The sequence below is a fragment of the Ovis canadensis genome, chromosome 13 (assembly GCF_042477335.2).
Source record: "Ovis canadensis isolate MfBH-ARS-UI-01 breed Bighorn chromosome 13, ARS-UI_OviCan_v2, whole genome shotgun sequence".
NCBI classification, from domain to species: Eukaryota; Metazoa; Chordata; class Mammalia; order Artiodactyla; family Bovidae; genus Ovis; species Ovis canadensis.
In genome coordinates, this window is record NC_091257.1 from 91,200,843 (window position 1) to 91,224,585 (window position 23,743).

The 23,743-nt window shown below is 48.8% G+C and overlaps 1 protein-coding gene across 41 annotated transcripts in view; it reads right to left on the reverse strand.

Annotated features, from left to right (window-relative positions):
- ZMYND8 (zinc finger MYND-type containing 8) overlaps positions 1-23,743 on the reverse strand; it is a 124,425-nt gene that overhangs the window by 79,770 nt on the left and 20,912 nt on the right. For 29 of the 41 annotated variants that reach the window (XM_069548737.1, XM_069548735.1, XM_069548722.1 and 26 more), the window contains one exon: positions 5,021-5,169. In XM_069548737.1, coding sequence (XP_069404838.1) covers positions 5,021-5,169 — 149 coding nt within the window. Of the gene's footprint in view, positions 1-5,020; positions 5,170-5,613; positions 7,155-13,243; positions 13,626-23,743 lie in introns of those variants that run through there. The other 12 variants (XM_069548724.1, XM_069548721.1, XM_069548709.1 and 9 more) reach the window with 5 other exon arrangements.

Here is a 23,743-nt window from a genome sequence, read left to right on the forward strand (position 1 = left end):
GTGCTGTGTGCTGTGCGTAGTCGTGTCCCACTCTTCGCGACCCCGTGGACCGCAGGCTCCTCTGTCCATGGGGATTCTCCAGGCAAGAACACTGGAGTGGGTTGCCATGCCCTCTTTCCAGGGCATGTTCCCAACCCAGGGATCGAACCCAGGTCTCCCACACTGCAGGCGAATTCTTTACAGTCTGAGCCACCAGGAAGCCCAAGGCAACGCACAGGCCCAACAAACTGAGTTCCAGCTCGCCTCCTTATGAACATGGATAGCCCTGAACTCAGAGGAGGCAACAGGGCCCTGTCATTTCTCTGTTATATTTGATCAAAGGTACACCTAAGGCCATTATGCACAAATCTGTTAGCAGATTATTGCTCAATACTTGAATAAGAAAGAAAAGAAGTAGAGAAAGGAGGAAGGGAGAGAGACCCTCCCCGAAGGACTCAAACTCAAAAATGTCCTAAGAACTACAGATAGACTGGTATTTCTCAATAAGGGTCCAATGTCACTTGAGAAAAGGTATTTCTTGCCCCATCTACCAGAGGTCATTCAGCAACCTAACCCTCCTCCACACAACACCAGAAGCATCCTTCCAGGCTCTGGGATGTCCCCCACCCCCAGTTCCAAGAAAAAAGCACCTACATACTTTCTCACTTTTGTTAAGAGGTGAAACAAGATGATGGTGGTCCATTCCAAGTGGTGAAATCCTAGTGGTCCAGTGGTTAAGAATCCCCACCCCTCAATGCAGGGTACACGCATCTAATCCCTTGTCCAGGAAGATCCCACATGCCTCGGAGCAACTAAGCCCGCAGGCTGAAACTACTGAGGCCCTCAAGCCTAGAGCCCACTCCCGCAACAAGAGAAGCTCTGCGATGAGAAGCACTCGGACCACAACAAAGAGTAGCCCCTGTTCCCCACAACTAGGGAAGCCCCGCATGCAGGAATGAAGACTCACCACCGCCAAAAAATAAAATCAGTAAGTCTTCTTTTAAAAAAGGTATTTTAAAAAAAAGAAGTAAAATCAGTGGACAAAAAGGTTGAAAAAAATTAAATACAAACCTTAGAACACTTCCTCTAAAAGTGTGTTCTAAAGTTCTTGGACTTCCCTGGTGGCTCAGACAGTAAAGCGTCTGTCTACAATGCGGGAGACCCGGGTTCGATCCCTGGGTCGGGAAGATCTCCTGGAGAAGGAAATGGCAATCCACTCCAGTACTATTGCCTGGAAAATCCCATGGACAGAGAAGCCTGGTAGGCTACAGTCCATGGGGTTGCAAAGAGTCGGACATGACTGAACGACTTCACTCACTCACTCACTCATTCAAAGTTCTTCTTAAAACTCTTAGAACTCCCCTAAAAGTAAAGTGAAAGAAAAGGGAAGTCGCTCAGTCATGTCCGACTCTTTGCGACCCCATGGACTGTAGCCTACCAAGCTCCTCCCTCCGTGGGATTGTCCAGGCAAGAGTACTGGAGTGGGTTGCCATTTCCTTCTCCAGGGGATCCTCCCAACCCAGGGATCGAACCCGGGTCTCCCGCATTCCAGGCAGAGGCTTTAACCTAAAGTAATGCGTCCCCAATACACGAAAAATGGGTGGAAACTTAAAACCCGTAACTCTACTTCATAATAACCCATCTCTACCAAAAATGGGAAAATATGAGGGCGGGGGGCGGGGGCCGGTTATTATGCTAGAATGGTTTTCTTTTTAGAACACTGGAACAGGAGAAATTTCAGCGTGAATAAAAACAAGAAAGGGGTGAAGAATTTTGATACACACCAAAAATCAAGAGTGTGAACGCCTAGAAAGAGCTAAAGGCAGAAGGAAAGAGCAAACCGGCAGGAGACACCACTACAGGGAGGGATGGGGAGTGCAGAACGCAGGTCCAACGTCCAGCTATTGTTGGAGTTTTCTGAGTTTTTGTAGGAACTCGAAAATGTGAGTTGATATTTGACATCTCATGATCATCAAATGTTGATGACTAACAGAAATCACATTGGTAAAACCTAGGATATGGAGACATGCATTTTGCATTTAATTCCATCACTTTTTTTTTTCAATTCTGTAATCGAAAAGAAGAAAGAAAAGGGAAAGAGACGATTTTTTTTAAAAAAAAAGAGTCCAGAAGAATTTTTTTTTTTAAGGATTTAAGTTACCCTTAGGAAAACAGACTGTGCTCAAGGGAAGCTGCCTCGAGGGAGGGTTTGCATAGTTTATGCAAACACTATAAACTAGAGTGGATTATGGGGTCAAGGGTCAGGAATTTCTTTTCTTTACAGTTCAGGCTACTTCTCTGTTGCCAACTCTTGGCCGTTCAGCCCCAGGGAGTTTTAGATGTGGAAAACAAAAACCTACAATCAAGCTTAGAAATGTTCCTTCCCAGTTCAAACCCCTGTTTCACCAGGATGGGAAAGCAACTGACACGGTCACCCAGTGGGTTTCCCAGATGCAGTGGGGCAGGAAGGAGTCTGGACTTCAAGGCCTGGACCCCTTCTCCTCCAGAGACACAGCTCTGTAAACTCTCTCATCACTGTGATGACCGATTCTGCAAACGTGTAGTCATGCCCTGTGTCCAGCCACCCCTGCCTCTCTGCTCCACATGCCCAGTGCATTCTGCATTCATGAGCTCCCCCTGCGTCAGACTCTGGGGTGACAGCAGCCACTGGACACTTTCTGGCCACAGATTTACAAATACACCATTGTGGTCCTGAGGTTTCAGTGTTAAGAGGACCCGTGGCTGAGGAAGGGGGAAGAGAAAATCTGTGAGCTGCCTAAGGTGGTCAGATTCTAGGAAGAAAGACGTGAGCCAATTCTTAAAGGACAGGAGGAAGTCACTAAGCGCACACACACAGAGAACCACTAGGAGACTCTCTCTCCCCAGAGAGGACAATATCTGCTTCACGACTTTACTGATAACTGGTAAAAGAGGGCTTGCCTTAAATTAAAATTTGAGGATTATTTATAACCTTTGTGTTTCTTAGTCTTCAAGCCCAACAGGTATAATGGGATGGCTAATGGTGACAGGGACTGGGGCGGGGGTAGCAGCTTCAAGCCAGACAGGCAGACCTACGCTTCTCGCTATAAAGCCTTGGGGAAGTAACTTAACCTCTCTGCCAGTAAAACAGAGAGTGTACCCTTCCTCACAGCATCATTATAAACATCCACACAAAAAAAGGCTTATGAAAGGATAGGCACACTCTTAAGTCCTGCTTTTAGTATTAGTCTCACCAACGCTATTACTGAGCCACCACAGCTCAGCTGGTAAAGAACCCACCTGCAATGCAGGAGACCCCACTTTGATTCCTGGGTAGGGAAGATCCCCTGGAGAAGGGACAGGCTACCCACTCCAGTCTTGGGTTTCCCTGGTGGCTCAGCTGGTAAAGAATCCGCCCACAATACGGGAGACCTGGGTTTGATCCCTGGGTTGGGAACATCCTCTGGAGAAGGGAAAGGCTATATCCACTCCAGTATTCTGGCCTGGAGGATTCCCTGGACTGTACAGTCCATGGGATCGCAAAGAGTCGGACATGACTTTCACTTTCACTCACTTTTCCAACACTGTTATTATATGATCTTTCAAACTACAATTTGAAATGATCTTTTCAAATGATCTTGATCAAGATCTTGAAATGATCAAGATCACTGAAAAGATCATTGAAAAGATCTTTTCAAATTGCAAAAATTTACTTAGAAGCTATCAGATTCTCCTGTAATGGGAGTTCCAACTCATTAAACCTGGGCTGACCAACATGGCAGCTATAAACCAGAGGTGGCCACGTAAATTTAAATTCAATTAAAAATTCAGTTGCTCAGGCACAGCTGCCACTTTTACAAGTGCTGTGGCCACACGTGGCTTGTGGCTATCACACTGAACAGCACAGGCCTGGAACATTTCCAAAGCTATTTAATTATTTCACAGATAGTCTGTGTGATTATTTCACTTAGTGTAGACTCTCGCTTAACTTTTATTATTTATGTCATTTAGCTCAATTCCTCTTCACAACAGCCCTGCGAGTTTGGTAGCAGTAAGATCATTATTCTCATTTCAGAAAATGAGAAAATGAAGCACAAAGAGGTTAACCTGCCCACAGCCACAGGGCAGCAGCAGCGCTGGCATTTCACTGTGTAATTTCGAGAGAGAAAATAGATTCATGCCCAGAAACGGCCCCTCTCAGAGTCCCGGGCGTTTAACCGTTGCTGGGTTCCTTCCCGTGAAAGCAACAATCTTATTTTATCCGACCTCAAATCCCCAGGGCCCACTTCCACATCCATAATCTGCACAAATGCGTGAATACATCCCGAAGAATCCCCTCTGAAATGGTTATCAGGAAACCAGGCATCCTGCTTGCTCCATGCTAGGAGACTCGACCTCATGGACCAGGAAAGCACCTCTCATCTTTTTAAGTCAGAAAAGTAGCTTGTTTGCAGCACAGAATTTTAGAGGTAGAAGGTCCCTGAGATAAGATATAAGATGGTGAGTCGATGTTTGCATCAAGCATGGGGTCTGCCAGGGACTGGGCACTCTGAAAAGAGATAGGGACCAATTACCTAAGTCACGGTGGGCAGTGGGTTGGGAGGGCGGCTGTCTCTCACCACAGTCCTAAACCCATTCTTTTACAGATGAGAAAATTGACACCAAAAGGGACCACAGGCCTCAGCCATACCACCCCCTCCAGGCAAAACTCCAAACTGTCCTACCAGCCCAGCCTAGCAGGGCAACACCCTCAGGCCACGAGGGCAAACAGTGCCAACATGAGAAAAAAAGAAATCCAAGGAAAATCCCCAAATCCTAGAGCATGGTATCTCTATCTTATCTGGGTCACTGCCCTGTCCCCACAAAGAGATCTGAAAAGCCACTGGGAATTTCTCCCCAGGCCCATTTTGCGCTCCCCTTTCCGTCCTAGGCAAATGACAGCCGGAGCAAGGCAGCTTCCTAAATGCCGAGCACACGGGCAGTTGGAGAAACATCAGCCTTTGTCCGCAGCCCCTCCCCACCCCTTCCACGCGAGTGGACCCCATTCCCGGTGGCCTCTTACCTGCTCCTTGTTGTTATTGTTCAGTAAGCCGGGCTTCTTTTTCTTTTTAATGGGACTTGTGGATGTGTCCTGTGGCGAGTGGCCATTGGAGGAATGAGGAGGGCTGGGGAACTTTCTTTTCTGGGCTGTTCTCTCTGTGGAGCCAGGATCTGAAAGACACACAGGATCGCATATTTTAATGCAGTCAGGACTAGGCCCCGCAGGAAGCAGGGTGTGGAGGACACACTCATTTTGTCCCCAAACTTAATGCTACCTTACTGATCCTCCTAGAATATACCTACCCCACTGTCTTCATTGCATGTCTCAAAGAGGTAAGACGGTCTTTCTTTTGCATACAAACATTTCTGTGAAATTTGTAATTTATGGCCAAAATACAAAAATTGGGAAACTTCAAATAATACCCTAGATTTGGGGCTTCTATTAAAAAAAAAAAAATCAGAGCCTGCAAGGCCTTATATAACCAGATAGAGCTAAACACTTGCCAGCTACTTTTTAGAAGGGAATATGCCCTCTATTTTGCCAAAATCCCCACCATTCCCTTTGTTGATAAAGGTCCGTCTAGTCAAAGTTATGGTTTTCCAGTAGTCACGTACCACTGTGAGAGCTGGACCATAAAGAAGACTAAATGCCAAAGAATTGACGCTTTCGAACTGTAGTGTTGGTGAAGCCTCTTGAGAGTTTCTTGGACTGCAAGGAGATCAAACCAGTCAATCCTAAAGGAAATCAAACCTGAATAGTCATTGGAAGGACTGATGCTGAAGCTCCAATACTTTGGTCACCTGATGCAAAGAGCCGACTCATTGGAAAAGACTCTGATGCTGGGAAAGACTGAAGGCAAGAGGAGAAGGGGGCGGCAGAGGATGAGATGGTTGGATGGCATCACTGACGCAATGGACATGAATTTGGGAGACAGTGAAGGACAGGGAAGCCGGATGTGCTGCAGTCCATGGGTCGCAGCAAACAGTCGGACGTGACTTAGCAACTGAACAAGAACCACCACCAGCCTTCCCTACTGTGTCCCTGTTGACCAAGCCATGAACCAGCAGCCAGGAGCTGTCACACACCCAAGAAAAGAAAGAAAGAAAATGAAGCTGCTCAGTTGTGACCGACTCTTTGCAACCCCATGGACTACAGGTTCCTCCATCCATGGGATTTTCCAGCCAAGAATACTGGAGTGGGTTGCCATTTCCTTCTCCAGGGGATCTTCCCGACCCAGGGATGGAACCCAGTTCTCCCACAGTGCAGGCAGACGCTTTACCATCTGAGCCACCAGCCACACACTCAAGGCTGATGCAAAAGCAGGAGACCGTAAGAGACGGACCAAGAAAAGAAGGTCACATACTTTTAAGAAAATGAAGGCAAACATAACTTGTGGTAGAAGACATTTATTCACGTTTATCAGATTAACAAAGTATAACTACGTAAAAGAAAAATATACCCCACCCCTTGGAGCTCCCATGACCCAATCACCAGCAGACGTGTTTGTGACTATCCTCCAGAGATCAACAGAAAGCTGCATTCTCACCCGCGTCTCATCTGAAAAATACCAACGCCACCCTCGCCAATCCGTTTCTGTTTTTATTCTCCCCACACCTCATTTAAACACAAGCATTGACACAACCATCCCATCTTCACCTGCAAAGATCTGAATCCGTTCCATGCCTGACGGCTCTCCCGCTAGCTGACGGAGGCCATAAGGGAACGGCCTGGAACCCCTGCTATGCTTGAGGAATGAAAAGTCCAGGCACCACAAGAGCACAGGACTGTGCCAAGAGCACAGGTGGCAGAACGGGATACAGAGTTCAGAAAGATGACTATCTGCGAAGATGGCCTGATGACGTTCCCCAGCTCCAGGGTTAACTCTTGGGCAAGTCCCAGCATGCGGGCTCTGCTGTGTGTCACCAGCCTGTGTCTGAGATGGTGGCCAGAGCTGCTGGGGCAGATCACCAGGGTCCAAGAGCTGTAGTACCCTCCAGCACGCTTCAGACAATGGACCACTTTTGCAAAATCCAGTCCACACCAGGGAGTTCTCTCCGCTCACCAGGCAGACTGCAGGAAAATCCTGAACACATGTTCGGAGTGCTGCACTGAGGCTAGCCCCGAGAGCAAATTAAATGCTAACCACAGGCACCTTGAGGGAGAAGAGACCTCAGAGTCAAGGGGCCACCCCACAGACACCAAAACAGCAGCTTGGAGGGCCCAAAGGGATGGCTCAGAGGCACACAACAGCTAGTTAGTGGGAAAATGCACTAAAAAGAGGCAGCCTAGGATTGGCGAGTTTCCCCGGAGAGAACCTCCTCTCATTGCCACAGGGATCCTCACCCCACATCCCCATCATACGTGAAAATGCGCACGTTCTCCACAGGGTCTCTGACCTAACAATCTCCTCCTAGAAACATTCTACAGGCCTGGTCACAGGGCAGCAAAGCACACGCAAGATGATTCAACTGCAGCACTTGGTGTTATAGCTAAGACTAGAAAGGGCTTCCGTGTCCATAAACTGTTGGTCTGAACACATAGTGGGATTCAGCCATGAAGAAGAACACATCACCTTGAGACAAACTGATTATCTCCAAGCTTCTGGGTCAGGTTAAAGAGCATGAAAATACCAAGGACATTCTCCACAGAACGAAAAAAAATTACCATTTTAAAATCTGTATAGGAACACAAAGACCCTGAATAGCCAAAACAATCTTGAGAAAGAAGAACGGAGCTGGAAGAATCATACTCTGTGACTTCAGACTATATTATTTAACACAAAGCTATACTCATCGCAACACTTTGGTACTGGCATAAAAACAAGACACGTAGATCAATGGAACAAGACAGAGAGCCCAAAAATAAACCCACACACTTATGGTCGATCTATGACAAAGGAGGCAAGAATATACAATGGAGAAAAGACAGTCTCTTCAATAAGCGGTACTGGGAAAACTCACAGCTACATGAAGAAGAGTAAAATTAGAACATTCTCTAACACCATATACAAAAAAGCAATGCATGTCTAGCACCAATAATAGACCAAAAGACACAGCCCAAAAAAGATGGGTTCGTTTGGGTTAGCTTGGTTTTTTTCGGGTTTTTTTTTTTTCCCCCTCCATTTTGTTTGGGTTTTTTGTTTCTTTCTGAAAAAGATGTTTTCGTATATACTCATATTTACATAAGCCTAAAATACTCCTAGTTGAACACGAAAGTGTAAGTTCCTAATGGGGACCAGAGGTTGCCTCAGGGGAGGAGAATCTGCAAGGAGAGGACGCAGGACTTCTTTCTTCTTGCCACTGTGTATCCTACTGTACTTTACCATGTTCCTGAACTACTTTAACAAAATAAGGAAAAATAAAAAGGAAGTATTTAGAAGGTACAGGGTCACATTTTGAAAAAAAAAAGCAGTGGGCGCAAACCAAAGCCAGTAATGAGCAAATGACAGAGGTCTGACTCAGGATAAAAAATGTGACCAGATGTACATACTTCGGGTTGATCTGTGTGGGCCTACAGACCCCAGGAAGGAGCTTGAAATTTGTTCTGTGTGAATCTAATAAATCCAAATAACTCCATTTATGTATCAGAGGACAGGTGCTTAACAAAATCATTTTGGGGGCTCAAAGGAGACGTGTCCCAGAAGAAATGGTACCCGGGCCAGGCAAAAACTGAAAGCTACTGGGCCAAGGTTTTGCTTCTCTATGTATTGTTTCGTTAGCATACAAAGTTTGAAAGAGGAGAGCACATGAGCAAAGTCAGGCCAGTGGAAAGCTAGGAAAATGTCTGGGGAAAAAACAAATAACCACAGACTCTTAAACAGGGTTGGGCCATCAACCACTACCCAGTTGAAAATCCACATTACTGCTTTCTCCGCCTCAAAAACAAAGGAATTGATAAAGGACTCACCAAAAAGCAGGAAGCTGAAGCAACCCGGACAGAATCAGGACTCAAGCCCTGCTTTTTTGTGATTCCACATACTGTGATTTGTAATCAAACGCAAACTTTTCCATGCACTTAAAAATTGGTAAAATGAAAATGCGTGCTCACTCAGTTGTGTCTGACTCTTTGTGACCCCCATGGACTGCAGCCTGCCAGGCTCCTCTGTCCATGGGATTTCCAAGGCAAGAAAATTGGAGTGGGTTGCCATTTCCTACTCCAGGGGATCTTCCTGACCCAGGGATTGAACCTGTGTAGCCTGCAATGGCAGGCTGATTCTTTATCACTGAGCTACCTGGGAAGCGCAAAATGAAAAGACAAGTATTCTATGTATTGGAAAAAAAATCCACGTGTAAGTGAATAAGAGTAGATTCAACACATGTTCCTCAAGAGTCAAGTTTAGTGTATCGATGTTTCTCGATGGAGTACTAGTGGATTTTGGAAAGGATGGCCCCCTCCTCATTGCAAGGACAACCCCACTCCCCTCACATCCGCTGCCACTGATGGTCCCAAACACTGTGAAAACCAAAAGCATCCCAAATGCTTCCTGAACCCTCCCAGAAGTGGTACCACCCTTCTGGGGCACCTCAGAGCTAGAGTATGAGGCACAGTGGATGAAACTCACAGCCCAGCCCACACCTGGTCAACCTCCGGGGCCAGAAATGGCTCCAGCTCCTCCCTGGGCCATCTAATCATCCGCCTGTGGCTGAGATCTCCTAGGATGATGGGTCCCCATCCAAGTGTTGTCCCCACACTAGCTGCAGCATCACCTGTGAATCTGCCGGAAATGCATGTTCTCAGGCTCCATGTCAGATCTACAGAATCAGAAACTGGAGCAGGGCCCAGCAATCTGGGGTTTAAGCAGGCTTCTGGAGGATTTGGGTGCACGCTAATTTGAGATGCTCTCACATGTGTGTTTGGGAGACAGAGTCTGAGTTCTCGAGTCTCAGGAATCGCCTTTCCTTCCTCATCGCCATCTAGAAGGTTGGTTCAAGACCTCAGGAAACAGAAGCCAAGAATGAGGCAAGGAGAAAGAATTGAAACAGCTAAACAACTTTCCCTCCTTCTCAGGGCCTCGGGGACACATCTGTAAAATGGGAGGAAAGGTAAGGAAAGGGACCAGACCAGTTCTTACCTGGAGTCCATGAAAGTGCCTCAAGGCCCCATAAGCTACCTGCCACAGTCCTATACGTGGATGCAACTTCCTGAGAAAGGGGGCCTGAGCCTATTTCACATTTTTAAAGGTGAATCAACTCTAAAGATCAAAAAGCTACAGGACCAGAGGATCCTAAAGTCTTTTAACTTTGAAATTCTTTAATTATACATGAAAGAGCAGGATGGGGGAGTGGGCAGGATTCACTAGAAATGAATATACTCATAAGCCACTGAAAGTGGAGGAAACAGTTTTCCCCAAGGCCACCAGGAAATAAAAGGACAGGAGGCTCTAACTCAGTGACAGGAGAGGGTCTGACCCAAGGCTGCCCACACCTAAGAGGATCCTCAACCTTCTAGTCTGAGCAAAACAGAAGAAAATCCCCAATTTTGTTCCCGGTTACACATACAGCAACTCACTCCAGAGTTAAGGTGAGTTCAGTGGCTGTATCCAAGGGGATACAAGAAATTTAATAGAATCCAAACAACAGACACATCTGTCAACAGCAGAGGCTCTCAGTGAAGCCTCTTAGGGAGAAAAACTGAGAAATGCCAGCTGGATTCAGTGTCCTTCTGAGATACGAGACAGCAGGCCGGCAGCATTCTGACTAACAGCCTACCCACTCCAGTGGAGGCTAGGCCTCTGCTGGTGATAGAATGGTGGGTGGGAACCTTGCTGTAGTCATGGTAACAAAGCTGCCTTGAAGACCTTTTCCAGAAAGCTGAGTCAAAGTTTTTTGGTTTTTTTTCTTTTCCCTTTTTGATGATTTAATTCTGACAGGGACACATTTCTAAATGCATTTCATGTATAAATTTGGAATGATGATGACACACAGCTACTGTGCACCGAATCCTCAGGGAAATGGTTCACCCTTGATCTGAGAGACCTTCCTGGCAAAGTGGCAGGACCTGGGATGCTACGGGGCTAGCCCACGCCCACTCCCCCAAAGTCAGACTGGTTCTGAAGGAGTTAACATGGGCAAGAGAGCAGAGCAGAGCAGAGAAGGCCAGGAGCTGTGACTCAGGAAAACAGCTTGGCATGGAGCAGGAAGCAGAAGAATTTCCCCTCCTGTGACATTTCGCTGAAATCTTAATAATATGGCAAGTCTCCTGGGTATTAGGAGCCAGGCATGTAATGCCATCCTCTCCGAACCCGTGTCTTGTGAAAGGCCGGAAATAATCCCACTCAGCCCTTCCCAGATGTCCCTGACACAAGGGATGCCCTCCTCCCAGATAACGCAGCCGCAGGTAGTTAACAGCTAAGCTGCGCTTGTATCGCAATGCACCAAGCCCTATTCAAAATGCCTCTCGTGTCCTTCCCTCCAAGTCACCGGCCCAAGAGCACACAAGTGGCCAGGCTGGGATTCAAGCCCAGGCAGCAGAACTTCAAGGCCCACGGGTTGGGCCTCACCCCAGGGAGAGGCTTGCCTCAGCTCTGCTGCCCGAAGGCTTCCTAATTCAGGGTCTTTGTGTTCAACAGCACACACTCCTTTGGCTCCAGTCACGCAGAATGCGGGGGTTGGGGTGCTCCAGGAACCAGGAGGAAGATGGAAAATTGTGACCGTGTCACTTGCAACGATGCATGATATTGAAGCACATCCCGACTCCCAACCCTCACAGGTGGCACCACAGCCTGGCTGGCATCACAAAACAGGCTGGTGGGGAGTGGCGCTCCACAGCCATCTCCCTTCCCCCAACACTCCTCCCCAGTGTCCATCCATCCAGGCACCCCTGCCCCCACCCACATCCGGCACCTGAGTCACACAACCCCCCACCCCCGCCGCCCTTCTCCAGAGTCCAGGAAATGACACACCAATTACAGGGAATTGTCTCCTCCAGAGAGGGAAGGGGCCCCAGCTGAAGGCAGGGCGCCTCCTGGGGAGGACCAGCCCAGCAGTGTGTTTTTATGGGTGTTAAATTTCCCTGATGCTGTCAATGGCGAGGTGGCCAGGGAGGGGCTGAATGAAACAGGCCCAGACCAGCGCCGAAGGCCACAGAGGTGGGGTGACCCACCATCAGCTGGCTGGAGATGAACAGTCTCAGGCAAACCTGGACAACCTGGTCCCCCTACACTGAAGTCAGGCCGGGCGGCAAGGACACAGGGCAGTCGGGACACGCGAGAGGGCAGTGTGGCTCTAAGCAAGTTCCTTAACCTCTCTGTGCCGCCACGCTTCCTTCCGGCCGACGGAGATGGCGGTACCCCACGGAGTAATCCACAGATTAAACAGAGTTAATTCATGAGATGCTCTTGGTAAGACAGAGAGGAAGTACTGGATAAACAGTAGCTAGTTCTTTTAAAAAGCAACACACATCCCCCTTCTTCCCCATCTTCCTCCTCCTCCATCCTTCTCCAAAAACAGAGTCGATTTCTTCGAGAAAGCGTGTTAAATCAAGGCCACAAATTCTGTTACGGAAATACCAGCCTATATGAAGTGGAGATGAGAAGGACCCCAGGACGTGATGTCTTCACGTCCATCAGATCGTGCAGAGACCAGGTTTCCGCCTGCCACCGAGAAGGCAGGGGCAGGGGCAGACCGGAGGCCTGCGGAGGCTCAAGCACGAAAGCAGGCGCCATAGCTGCCAGCCTTCAGCACGGCCTCCTTCAGCGTGACCACACGCCGCTCTTTCCCGGGAGCAGCAGAGCCCAGCACGCCTCATCCTTTCCGAGCCTTTCCCAAAGACGCAGAGCAGGTACCCTAACAGACCTCCCTCCCCAGGAATCCTTCCGGCCCTCTCCAGCCAGTCATTACATCATAATGAAACAAAAGCCCGGAATTTCCTCCAAGCCCGGAGCAAAAAGGAGAGGAATCTAGAGCGAAGTGTGGGGGCGGGGAGGGGACCAGGTCCCGGCCACGAGGAACACGTGAGTGACCGGAACGCTCAGGTGAACAGTCTTCGGACCGGGGACCCACCAAAGCTGGAAGACGCGGCTGCGACCTGGGCCTCCCAGGGAAAGGCCGCCCTGGCCTAAGCCGGGCTCCTTTAAAGGTCTCCCGCATGTGACTGTGAACTTCCAGATCAGGGAAAGAAGGGCTGGAATGCAGATGAGGAAACGGGTCGTTCTCAACTTGGGGGACACGTCACTGGACCAGAATCTGGGTACCTCTGAGATCCAAGCGAGCGAGGGGCAGGTAACCCTGCCAACGGGGCACTTACCTGCCATTGAGAAAGCTCTGCCGTTCGGAGGGCCTAGCCTCTCTTTAAAAGAGAACAGAGGCTCACACACGGCACACATTCCTGCTTCCGGATGCTCAGCGGCCTCTCCCAGGGGGAGGAGGAAGCGGCAGAGCCGGCAGGCTAAGAGTCACCGCTTCCCAGGCCGGCCGGCGGGGCCGGGACAGCCTCGCCTCCCTGCAATCAGGCAGCCCGAGGCCCACGACAGGCCTCCGTGTCCCCCAGGCTTGCAGGCTCTCATTTATCACCCTTGGCAGACAGCGGCTCGGCTGAGCTGAAAATCTTCAGTGCCAGCACCAGAGAGCCATTTATTTCGCTGATGTGAATAAACACAACAAATTGCATGGTTCTACTTGGCCCGACTGAGAATATCAGAAGGGAGGGTGGGGGTGGGGGTGGGGAATGAAAGTTGAGGTAGCTTGCATTTTGAAGGTGGTTTTTTTTTTTCCCAATAATTGTTTCCAATTTAGTTCTAATGCGCCTCTCCCAGAAATGAGAAAACCATCTTCCCACTGCAGACTCAGTCTCCCTCTCCCCCAACCCTCCTCCCTTTCCACCTCCCTCTCTCCTCTCTCCTCTCTCTCTCCCCCAATAATGCAGAAGTGATGATTAATGGGCACATTCATATGTAAAAGATGAACTTCCAAACTCTCCCGGCCGGAGGAGAGATGGCTTCCACCAAGGGAAGGAGAAGAGGCTGATTTGCAAAGGTTTAGCCTTCAACATCTAGAGGCAATGGCAACCAAGTAGCCCTTCCTCCTTCCCCCGGCCCCCCTCCCCCAACCCCAGCTGGGATGAAGCCTCTGGAAAAAACGACAACATCTCAACAGGAATTTCCTGGTTCCAGAATGCCAAGCTCTTTCAGGCTTTACCGAGCGGAGGGAAGGCAGGGCCCAACTCCCTAAGAAAAAAATCACTCACTGTGCCCCACCCACCCCCCTCAGCAGGTCTAGGCCCAGAAGGCTGGCAATCCAACGCGTGTACACAGACGAGGACTTTAAAGACCCGCCAGACTGCCACAAAGAAAATGTGGAGGAACCAGTTGCCCTCGGCCTTTACAGCGCAGCTGGCAGAGGAGCAAGGTCGCAGGAGGAGCTGGTCCCAGCGCCCCAAGCCCGTGTGCATTATTTATCCGGGCGGCAAGGACTCTGCTCAGGTTCTGGAAAGCTCAGGCACTGATGGGTGGCTTTCAAACTGCAATGAGGAATTGCAGCATCAGAAGGCCAGTTCCGAAACAAAAAGACTGCTAGCCGCCAGCTGAAGTAGCAAAGTGGGCTGGAGAAGAAAGGGGGGATGATAGAGGCCACAGGGAAGAGGGTCGGCAGATGAGGGAAGAGGTGCTGCCCCCGGTGGTAACCAGGCAACGTTCCCCACCCACCCTGGGCGGGGTCTGTCTTCTCCGTAAGTCCCCTTAATGAAGACAAAGAAAATTCTCTAGAAGACACCAGAGAAGAAGGGACAGGCCCTCTAGTCACCTCATTGCCTTTTTTTTTTTTTTTTTTTTGGAAGAAGCAAAGATGTTAGGCCCAGAATGTCACTCAAATTACCCCGGTCAAAAGGACTCCCTAAGATCACCCGGATATGGAGGCCCCCAGGCTTAAGCGTGTACAGAAGCATGGATTAGCAAAGCCACTACAACACGCCTTAAGAGGAAAGTCAAAGATGGGCAGTAACTCCAATGTCATCCATAGGGGCCTGACGTGCCGTCAAAAAATGAAACAGGGAAAGACGCACGTCTTTATGTACTAGCGTGGGGCAAAATCCAAATGAAAGAAGGCCAGAAATAGAACCTGGGTGAAAGATATAGGAGCTGCGTGGGCTCTGGGTTTGCAAAGGCCTGGAGGAACACCCAGGAAAATCAGCCAGCGCGGAACTCCTCTTTGAATGCTTTCTGAGCCCAGTCACGTATTTAACTATTTAAGGTATTTTTAAATGTCCATGGGAAGAAATGGATGATAACGACAAGATTTATGGGGCTCCCAGTACATGCCAGGGACCACGTCTGCACCCCACCCCACCCCCTGCACACAAGAGGAATTCAGAACATCTCCCACACCCCCACCACCCTCTCCCTACCCTGGCGTTAATGAGGAGCTGCTCTTAAGGGGCTCAGGTGTCTGAAACAGTGAAAAACTGGTTCTCAGCCTGTTCCCCTCAGGGGACACTTGGCAATGTCTGGAGACATTTCTGGCTGTCAAAACCAGGCAAAGAGAGGGGGGCTGCTACCTGGACTCTGAGTCCAGCGGTGCTGCTCAACACCCCACCGTGCTCAGGTCAACTCCCATCCCAGTGAATGATCAGGGACAGGACATGTCAAAAGCACCCGATGATGAGAAAAACCCTGGCGGTAAAGAGACTTCCAGGGAGCTGCCAGGCAGGTCTAACTTTGTGTCAATACACCACCCACGAAGGTTTCTGCAGCCATTAAGAAGGAAAACGATGCCTTATGTTTCACCTGGCGGCCCTGACTTCAGATTTCAAAGAGAAGAAAACAATGGGATCAGTCAGTCAACAAATAGTCACTGAGAAACTCCTAGACATCTGGGCTCCCTGAGAAACCACCCAGGGAAGGGCCCTGCCCCGCTGGGAGGACGGCCAGAGAAAAACAGTAGGAACAGCTCCCATCCGTGGACCACGTGTCTGTCACCTGTTCTGGACACAAGTGCGAACGGACTGCCTCCCCACTGCAGCTCTACGAGGCAGTGGGGCCGGAGGCTCCCCCAGTTTTACTGATGAGGAAACTGAGGCCCGGAGAAAAGCAAGCCCATGAGGAAGTGACTAGTAAATAATGGATACAGAATATATTCCACCTAGAAATACTGAATGGGAAACTGATTACAGATGGACCAAAAGCTGAGCAGGACAAATCCCGGGAATTTGTGAATAACACACTGGGGAGAGAGTATAACCAGGAAAGATCTCTGCACTTTTCTTTCTCAAACTTGGCTTGTGTGAGTCACAGCTGATATTTATTAAGAAGCTACTTTACAAATCCTCCCCCAAATCACATGAGGTAATAAGGATGGTTTTTGTTTGGGTTTTCTGCTTTGGTTCTTGGCCGTATCACACGGAATTTGGAACTTCCCCGACCAGGGATCAAACCTGTGCCCTGCAGTTAAAGCACAGAATCTTAAACCAACGGACCACCAGGGAAGTCCAACGATGATGTTTTTGTACCCATTTCATCGGTGTGAGGTGAAATCACCTGGTGGCCAAAGCAGCAGGCTGGGGCTCCATCATAGCTGGGTCCCACTCCAAAGACAACACCCCCTCCCCCAAATCAGTCAGCTGACTGTCCTGAGGTCCAGGGTGCCACCTTGTAATTCTCCATCACTACAGGCATGTTTACCAGGGGGGCTTCCCTGGTAGCTCAGCTGGTAAAAGAATCCACCTGCAATGCAAGAGACCCCAGTTCAATTTCTGGGTCAGAAAGATCCCCTGGAGAAGGGAATGGTTACCCACTCCAGTATTCTGGCCTGGAAATTCCATGGACTGTATAGTCCACGGGATCACAAAGAGTCAGACACGCCTGAGTGACTTTCACACTCAAGGGCATGTTTGGTGCCAGCCAACGTCAACACAACACTGTTGTTCAGCACGTGGACTTTGGAGCCATACCACCAGTTCTAAATCCAAACCCTGCCACCAAGTCCTTTGGCAAGTGACTTAACCTCTGTGCCTAGTCAACCCAGCTGTTAACTGTTAAAGACTCTTCCTTCAAGGACTGTTAGGAATAAAAGAGGTACTGTGAGCACAGTGAACAGCTCAAAACACCACCAGTTATTACTGGTAGGTAACCTCGGGCCAGGGCAAAGACATGAACCCAGAAATCTCAAACCAGTTTCCCCAAATCATTTTGCCTCTTCACCTTGATTTGCCCCCCAATGAGCCCTTCCCAGCCTGTTCCTGAAAAGGTTCACTGATGGGAAATACCAGACTTTCATAGTAAGTCCTCCCAGGCTGGCACAAGTTCAACCAAGCCAGCTTCAAATCCCCTCAGGGCTCAGGATTTCCTCCCAGATCAAAGAAGAAGCACCAGGTTGGTGGCCCACAGACCCAGCCCCGCTGTGACCTTCCACCCTAGGAGGCCTCCTAACGCCCGCCCTCTCCTCCCTACTCAAGTGAGACTCAGGAAGCCTCGGAGAGCGCTGGCCTCAGAATCCTAGTAATCCACAACATGCGTGAAGAATGCCAGACCTGGCAGGGTCAGGATGGAGGCATGAAGTGCCTACGTGGTATCTGGCACGCAGCAAGTGCTCTGCAGAGAGCTGTTCCTCCCCTGCCCACCCTCCTCCTGCCTGTTCCCCTTTGGCCTGCCCTTCACAGTGGCCACCATCTTGATCCCAGCCCTGGAACTATTCACTTGCCCTTGCCAGCAGCCTTCTTCAAACCTAAAGGAAATAAGCCGTCCCCTACTTAAAACCCACTGCCAAGGGGCTTACTGCAGGCGCCCACCATGCCCGCAGGGATCTGGCCTTGCCCATCTTTTATCCACCTTTCTTTTACTCAACCCTAACCACAAACAGCTTCTTTTGTGGCTCATCCCCAAAGAATCCACCTGCAATGCAGGAGACCTGTGTTCCCTGGGTTGGGAAAATCCCCTGGAGGAGGGAAAGGCTACCCCCACTCCAGAATTCTGGCCTGGAGGGTCGCAAAGAGTCGGACATGACTGAGCGACTTTCACTTTTAAACACAAACAGCCCCAAAGGAGCCAATCTCATTTGTCCTGGCTGATTCTTCCACCTGGCACCTTCTATGCCCAATCTTCCCATAGTGGGCAACTTCTACTTTTGGCTTCAATAGTCACCTCCCCAGAGAAGCCTTCCCTTACCAACCCAGTCTCCGTCGCTGATTCTACCATCTTAAAGTGGTTTCTGCCCCCCACACCCCGCCCCTTCATTGAAGTCATCTCTAGCTGGAAATTATCGAAACATTCTCTTTTTTACTGATTCGCTAGCTTATTGTGTCTCCTCCAGAATGCGAACTCAAATCTCAGTTTTTCTGTTTTTCTTTGCTGTAGCTCAGTGCCTGACACCCAGTGTGGCTCAGAGGCAGTCACCAAACACCCTGGACCAGCTAAATGAAGTGTGATCACAGCAAACTCTAGTTTTTCTTCCCAGGTCTAAGCATATATCCCGGGAGACCAAGATGGCCAGAGGGTCTTGGTGAAGTGGGCAGGGAGGATTACACAAAAGGAAGCCTGGCCATTCCAGGGTCTGAAAGAAACTGAAGGAGGAAATTCCCTTTTCAACAGGTGCTCGGCTATTCTCGCTTCTGGTCTAAAGAGCCCATTTTCCCCAAAGGAGGAGATTAAGTGAGGATTTATATCTTGAACGTGATGGGGCCTAGCAGCTAAATGCAATTACGGAGAAACCAAAGGCAGAAAATTCAGAAGAGTTTTCTCTGGCCACTCATTTCCTAACTCCCTCCATTCTTCTTGGGGAGAGCTATTGTTTCAGAAAGATTTAGTGTTAGAAAAGAAGAATGACTTTCTCCGGGGAAAACAAACTCCCAACTGGGAGACTCCCCACTGTGATGACCATTTCACCACACCTCTTCACCCAGATTCTTGGCCCTTTTTCTTATCAGACCTTTTTAAGGCCACCGAGGTTCTCTTTTCCACGCCTCCCTGAAGGCTTGCCTGGACTGTCCAGCGCGGCCCTCCAAGACGAAAAAAGGGGCCCATCGCATGGGCACTCTTCCATGGGAAGCCAGCAAGATGGGCTCGTCCTCAGAAAGGGGAGAGTGAAAAATGGCTTCTCAAGTTCGTCTTCCCTCCATCCCACTCAACAGGCGTGCGACAAGAGAAATTAAATCTGCCCTCTTGTCTTCATCTCTGTTCCCCTGGGCTTCTCAGATAAAAGCATTTTCACCCAGCTTGAGGGGAGTCTCGATTGGAAAGATATTTGTCAAGTAACTCTCAGCAACTACTACCATGTCTGGTCTCAACCCAAGAAATAGCAGCCTGGTTTGAAAGATGGTCCCCGTGTTCCTGTGTGGGTATAGGCGGTTACTAGAGGCTGGTTAAGAAGGTGAAGGGCAAAAGCAGGTCAGTCTTACTAGGCACAGGGCCCAAGTGACAGCTGATGAGATGAGCCAGTGATCCAAAAGAGAAGCAATGGCCAGGAAATCATCTAAGGAAACTGACGGCCCTGCCTGGGTGGGAGATGGCCCCATGGAAGGATTCCGGACTGCATCCAGTCCACTCCTCACAGCTGTGTGATTCTTTCGTTGTTGGTATTTAAAAATTGGGGAAAACTGATCAAGAAATCCAGATTACTAGCTCCTCTTTAAAAAAAGACAAAATTAAGATCCAGCCACAAAAAGTCCCCATTTCCACATGGTACGATCCTCCAGGCTGCTTCCCCTACCCTTAGGATGGAACATGAAATTCCCCATTTGCCAAGGTTTCCATCATTCTTAACTGTCAAGATAATTAATCGTAACCTTGAAAATCCCTTCAAGACAGAGTAGAGCAGAGACGGGCAAAGCAGGTAAATAGTAGGATAAGAGATAAAGGATGCTTTGCTAAAATGGCCAAGATCCAGACAACGCAAGCCCAACATGGTAAACGTTTGTTTTTATTTTCCTAACAGGAAGACAAAGGACAGATGAAAACATATCAAACTGTCAACTAAGTTACCGGGCAGAGGATTTCTGAGCTTTTTCTTTGTATACTTCAGCTTGTTGCCAGGAGATGAACTGACTTTACCATTTGAAAAGAAAATCCAGGGACTTGCCTGGAAGTGCAGTGGTTAAGACTCCACGTCTCCACTACAGTGGGTGCGGGTTCATCCCTGATCTGGGAATTAATATCCCACATGCTGCAAGGTGCACTCAAAAAAAAGATTAAAAAAAGAGAGAGAGAGAAAATCCAGGGCTTCCCTGGTAGTTCAGTGGTAAAGAATGCGCCTGCCATTGTGGGAGACACGGGTTCAGTCTCTCGGAGAGTCCCACAGGCCACGGAGCAGCTAAGCCCATGCACAACTATTAAGTCTGTGTTGTAGAGCCTGGGAGCTGCAACTACTGAAGTCTGTGCATCTTTGAGCCCATGCTTCGCAACAAGAAAAGCCAGCACTCCACAGCGAGAGAGTAGCCCCTACTCTCTGCAACCAGAGAGAAGCCCGCGACCAACAAAGGCCCAGCACAGCCAAAAGTAAATAAATAAAAATTACTTTTTTTTTAAAAAAGCAAAGAAAATCCAATCAACCATTTTATTCCCTTACATAGTTTCTATTTCTTGGAAGAGAGTCTTCATTCATAAAGCATTTATTGAGCAGCTACTACAAATCACTGGTTTAGTCACTAAGTCGTGTCCAACTCTTGCGACCCCATGGACTGTAGCCTGCCAGGCTCGTCTGTCTGTGGGATTCTCCAGGCAAGAATACTGGAGTGGGTTGCCATTTCCTTCTCCAGGGGATCTTCCCGACCCAGGAATCGAACCCAGGTCTCCTGCATTGCAGGCAGATTCTTTACCTGACTATGCCAAAGCCTTTGACTGTGTGGATCACAATAAACTGTGGCAACTTCTGAAAGAGATGGGAATACCAGACCACCTAACCTGCCTCTTGAGAAATTTGTATGCAGGTCAGGAAGCAACAGTTAGAATTGGACATGGAACAACAGACTGGTTCCAAATAGGAAAAGGGAGTGCGTCAAGGCTGTATATTGTCACCCTGCTTATTTAACTTATATGCAGAGTACATCATGAGAAAAGCTGGACTGGAAGAAACACAAGCTGGAATCAAGATTGCCGGGAGAAATATCAATAACCTCAGATATGCAGATGACACCACCCTTATGGCAGGAAGTGAAGAGGAATTAAAAAGCCTCTTGATGAAAGTAAAAGAGGAGAGTGAAAAAGTTGGCTTAAAGCTCAACATTCAGAAAACGAAGATCATGGCATCTGGTCCCATCACTTCATGGGAAATAGATGGGGAAACAGTGGAAACAGTGGCAGACTTTATTTTGGGGGGCTCCCAAATCACTGCAGATGGTGACTGCAGCCATGAAATTAAAAGACGCTTACTCCTTGGAAGAAAAGCTATGACCAACCTAGATAGCATATTCAAAAGCAGAGACATTACTCTGCCAACTAAGCTCCGTCTAGTCAAGGCTATGGTTTTTCCTGTGGTCATGTATGGATGTGAGAGTTGGACTGTGAAGAAGGCTGAGCGCCGAAGAATTGATGCTTTTGAACTGTGGTGTTGGAGAAGACTCTTGAGAGTCCCTGGGACTGCAAGGAGATCCAACCAGTCCATTCTGAAGGAGATCAACCCTGAGATTTCTTTGGAAGGAATGATGCTAAAGCTGAAACTCCAGTACTTTGGCCACCTCATGCGAAGATTTGACTCATTGGAAAAGACTCTGATGCTGGGAGGGATTGGGGGCAGGAGGAAAAGGGGCGACAGAGGATGAGATGGCTGGATGGCATCACTGACTCGATGGACGTGAGTCTGAGTGAACTCCGGGAGCTGGTGATGGACAGGGAGGCCTGGCGTGCTGCTATTCATGGGGTTGCAAAGAGTAGGACACGACTGAGCGACTGAACTAACTGAACTGAGCCAAGAGGGAAGCCAGGACTAGAAATCGCTAGTCCCACCTTAAAGAGATAAGAAGACCTGGTCCCTGTTATCAGTTCAGGAGGAGACACAAAGGGAAAAGAATGCAACAACAGAGGCTGAAGGCTGGGGAGAGGGTGGCCCAGCACATCCTGGATTCTTTTTCCCCCAGCCTGCGCACCAAGATGCCAAAGAACCTGGCAGAAAGGCAGTTCAGAGGGGCCTGGATAACAAATACCAGTTGAGAAGATGGGAAGATAGATGTGTTCTTTCTTTGCAGATCTTTAAAAAAAAAAAAACAAGCCCAGGAGAATCTAATCAAGTGAAATTTAAGACACCGATAGAATTATTTTTTGAGCATGTTCTATGCTGAGCCAATCCATAGCTAGGTGTTTCCACCTACTACATCCAGCACGACGTGTTAATGTATTGAGAGTTGTGATGCAGTGCAGTCCAACAGGACTTTCTATGATGATGGCAACATTCCGTATCTGTGCTGTCTACATATCTGGACAGCCTCTAGCCACGTGTGGTTATTGGGCACTTGCAATGTGACTAGTCCAACTGAAAAAGAAATTTTTATTTCAATTAATATAAACTGAAACAGTCACAGAGTAGCTACCTAATCAGACAAGCCTCGATTTAGCAGCTCAATAGACAACAGACAAGGGAGGAAGTTCAGCAGGCAAGCAGGCCCCTTCAGAATCCTCCACCTGTGCCTAAGGGAAGAATCTGGTAGTAGCCTTCAGAGCAAAATGATTCGGGGGGCTAGAAATGTTTGTGGACTTGCCACCTTCAGCCTAGGTTGGAAATTTTTCAAACCTTCAGGATGTGTGAGAATGTCTGATCAGAGCGGATCACCAATTTTTTCCTTTTCCTGGCCAATTTAGGGGACTTTTCGGGGTGATTTCTTTTTTCTTCACCATGCTTGCAGCTTGCAGGATCTTAGTTCCCTGACCTGGGATGGAACTTGTACCCTCGGGCAGTGAAACCATGAAGTCCTAACCACTTGACAGACTGCTAGGGAATTTCCCCAGGGAAGGTTCCACAAGAAGGGAGCCTGGGTCCCTGAGGACATGGAGAAGACAGGTCCTGGGGAGAGCAGCCTGGAAAGATGGACAAACCTATGACCCGGTGAGGAGCAGGAGGGAGCCGGTAGGCACTCAGGTCGGACAGGCTGAATAGAAGGGGCAGGTTCTGCAGGGACACTGACCAGAGCCCCAGAAAGCACAGATGGAGTAGAGCCTTGAATCTCAACTCAGGGCTGGGGTCATCTTCAGGAGCCACCAGCAACCCAAAGCAGGCAAGCAAGACAATCGCACTTGTGTTTGGAAAAGGGGCCATTACAAGTGGGCTTAATACCTGGGGAAGGAAAGAAATCAAAGGGAAGGGGGCCATTTCAAAAAGCCCCGTATCCCTGGGGGGGGAAAGACAGACAAGCCACCGATCACTTCAGAGAGAGAAGAAATTTGAGCTTAGGTAATTATTTCCAGGCACGGAAGATGCTGGAAACAAAGCCATCCACTCTAGCTGAAAGGCTGCTTTTACTTCCTTCTCCAGGAGTTCTATCCACCTGGTAGACAAAGTCAAGTCACGCTCATTCATTCAAGAGATATATTTATTGTGCTCCAACTGGAACAGGAACAAGTGGTGGTACAACGGGCACTGGGGAAAGCGAGCTACACGAAAACAAAAGGCAGGACCCAGCCCCACCTGGAGCCTGAGCATCCAGGGGAGGTAGGATGTTAGGAGGAAAAAAGAGAGCGGAGGACCTTCCTTCGGAGGATCTGAAAAGATCAGTGTGGTGGGAGTAGAGAGAAAGGGGCACACAGAGGCAGGAGGCTGGAAAAGCGGGCAAGGCTCACACACAAGGGTTTTAGGATTTTGCTCTTCATCCTAATACCAAGAAGTGAGCCCTTAA